We start from the raw sequence: 3,304 nt of genomic DNA, 5'->3' as shown, positions 1-3,304 counted from the left end.
CAATAAGTAGTACCAATGCGGCAGTTTTTTATGAAATATCTAAATAGATGGATTACCATTTCCATTCTTCGAGTCTTCTGCTGGTAGCTTCCTGACGGGGGCTAGCTAATGATTCGGACACGCAAGATTTTGGTTGCTTGGAGCTTTCAAGGATGAGTGAGAGCCGTTTATGATCAAGAGGATAAGGAAGATGTACCCAGTTTAAGGGTGTAGCGCAGAATGCTCCATATGAGGCTGTAGGGTCTGTTTGCCTGTTTCGGATGTTGCAAAGCAGGACTAGCAGCATATCTTGAAGTTTTTCCATTGCGAACTTTACCAACTCGGTGAGTGAGTTGATATTCCCTCCGTCGAACATATCGATTTAATCGGGATGCCGGACTCCGCTACTAAACTCAGCGTTTATCTACTTTGCGGCCCTGTTTGAAAGTTAGCTGTGATATGTTTGTCTTACCAGAGGTTTTTAGTTCATTACGCAGTATTCGTCGTCAACCCGGGTTTTGTCTGCAATTGAGGAAAAATCTAGTCAGTGTTTGGTCCTCCATGCATGCAGATGACGAGTTGAGATAATGAAATGCATTATTCTCTCGAATCCGTGTTTAGTAATATCCTGGCCTCTATGGCAAACAAGAATAAGCTATTAGAAGAGCTCGCATAATATGTGGTATTCTTTGGATTCTAGGTTAGATAATTTTAATTCATATTTTGAATCCACATCGCTTGTGAAAGGGAGAGAGGAGGTGTGCCTACGCTGCCTTTGAATCACGATTTGTCAAATTCCACGGACGTGAAATTGTCATTCCTTTGAGGCGCATGCACAGAGGGGAGAATGGGGGAATGTCCTTCTCCCATTGCCTGTTGCAGATACTGCGCCCCTGTGTGGCCTTCATGCTTTGTTATCGCATGGTGTGGAGGCTGTATAGCTAGCGGGATTAATCACTTTATCAATGAACGTGTCTAGCACCTCTCCTCCTTAGGTCTTATCTCATAAATATGCGGAGTTATTTTGATTGAAAAGCAAATCTTACATTCCTCCTTCTGCAAGAGAATAAAGGCATAAAATACAGCAAAATTTGTTGCATATTCTTTCGTAACTATAGGTCGTTCTTTCCCCTCTGCAAATGGGTTTGACTTACTGTTGCCACTACTTCTATTACAACGTAGAATTGTTTTAGTCACCTAAATTTTGAATTGTACTTTATGCATTTAGCGCATCATATAAACTCTAAGAACTGGAGAATGGCAATAATTTACTAATTGGGGTTTTTCTTTCGCTGCCCACTTTCACTCATCTACCCTCCACTCTCTAGGTTCACTCTAGCATTTGATTTTCTAGTAACAGTACAAAAGACTAACTTCTAATTTAATGGGCCATTGTCCCACATACTCCGTACTCAGTGGTAATAACTGCCACAAAGTAAACTTGCCTAGTAACTCGGTTCTTTTTATTTCACCTCCACTTTTCTTTCTAATGCTAAGTTGTATAAAATAACAACTCCTGTGCGATGTCAGCTACAGTTTCAAGATGTCAGTACTCAGGTCAATGGAATGCCTAAGTAACACTTTACTTTCTACTTGATGAAACGATTTTCTTTTCATTATTTCTGGTGCAAGGTTTGCAAGTTGGCCAGTTAGCATTACAAATCAGTGTGCTCCGCCTCTTTATTGGTGTATTGAGGTGTATAATTCTCGAGCGTAACATCAAATGCCAATCAGACGGAGCGGCGATTGGCTGCGATTTGGTAAAAACTCTAATCACGCATTTTGACGGCAAGCCATCCATAGCGTTTGCTGTAGCGTAATAAAACATTGAAAGATAGAATAAATTGTAACATGTTGAAATCGTGCTTGTTTAAAATATTCAAAAAGCCTTAAAATCTAAAGTAAAACAAGCAAAGTGAAACCATGCGTTAAAACCTGTTATTTAGTCAGGAAATGGAAGCCATTAAGAAAATTTCCCCAACTAATAAAGTTTGAATAATTTTTTTTAGTACAGAGCCAATTAAAGAGCATTGACAATAGGCATAGTTAATAAATTTTGCAATGTTTTTATTTAGTTGTACTCCGAAAGACGAGTTTTAACTGCGGATAGCTTAACTTTTCTCTGACTTGATAGACTGTTAGTGGTTTTGATGCATATTTTACTACATTTACCTAATTTAAGCATTTTATTCATTAAGCGACCTGGTTAATGTACCACGCTCATGGTGTTGGTAACTTAGGAGAATCTGAACAAATTTTGAAGCTGCTAGAGCAAATGACTTAGCACATACAACGTCAAGTGACTATTTTTGGCATAAAACAAAGTGCTTTTAGCAAATTTGGCGAACTTTAGGCCACTGTTGCAGTGTCTAGTGGTTTTCCCTCGCTTAGGTAGATTGCCCAACGTTGGGTATGCTTCCGCACGTTTAGGTAGTTTTTGGTCCCTAAATTAACAATTTAGCTTGGAAAGAGTACTTCTCATTTTGACCTGTAAGACAATGGTATGTGCGCCTCCAAACAAGATGCATGTAAACTGCAAAACGTATCTATCCGCACTGTAGAGACCTGAGTCTTCCCTTAATCTTTAGCAATCTGCGAATTTGCACGATGTGGAGGGCATATACAAAAAGTATTCACAATACTACCAATTTTCACACAGCACATAGTGAATTGACCACACTCTTTCCTCTTCTATATTGCGAAAGATCCAGGCTACACTTCGCAAGTGTTAAATATGAAAATTTTGCTTTACAACGACCGAATCCCAATCAGTTATTAAGCATGTAATTTCACCTTCGTAAAAATGGCAAACCCATTAACGTTCATTCCACAATGCGTTTGTGCATTATCCTTACCGAAACCCTAAGCCAACCATTTCAGGAAACCGTTGTGACACCCTCTATCCTCACTCTACTAGCATCGTTCTGAATCCACCACCTACTAAGAGAGTACCTCGGATGTCCGCTACCTCAGAAAAGTTTTCTGTTTGAATTAATAGAAATTCTAATCGCTAATTGCCAAACAAACCTGGAAGATAGCTGTGGTCCTATTTTTCCTCTCCGCAATAAAATGACATCTAACAGGAATTAAAAACAGCAAGTAAGGTTATAACCACTCTAAGGATGTCGTCCACGATAAATCAGTTACTTTAGTCACGCGAGATTGTACCCTGACTAACACCCGGACTCAGGCGGACTCCGAAAACCAGCCGTGTTCGTCAATTTTTTTCACGTGCATACAAGACTGTCCATAAAACATATTACTTTGAAGAACGATCACACTACCTACCGCTTTATCGACTTACCTACAGATGGACTGTATCCTA

The 3,304-nt window shown here is 39.6% G+C and overlaps 1 protein-coding gene across 1 annotated transcript; it reads right to left on the bottom strand. All coding sequences in view use genetic code 11, as the record gives it.

Moving 5' to 3' along the window:
* Positions 1-52: 52 nt before the first annotated feature.
* EGR_09547 (hypothetical protein) lies at positions 53-355 on the bottom strand (the record flags this gene model as incomplete). Its single annotated transcript, XM_024498796.1, has 1 exon — positions 53-355. One exon carries the CDS (start codon positions 353-355, stop codon positions 53-55), a length of 303 nt encoding a protein of 100 aa, XP_024346803.1.
* Between the last annotated feature and the right edge of the window lie 2,949 nt (positions 356-3,304).

Source organism: Echinococcus granulosus (assembly GCF_000524195.1).
Source record: "Echinococcus granulosus chromosome Unknown EG_S00152, whole genome shotgun sequence".
Classification (NCBI taxonomy): Eukaryota; Metazoa; Platyhelminthes; class Cestoda; order Cyclophyllidea; family Taeniidae; genus Echinococcus; species Echinococcus granulosus.
Note: the sequence above shows the minus strand (reverse complement) of the source record. Positions and strands in the feature narration are given on the sequence as shown.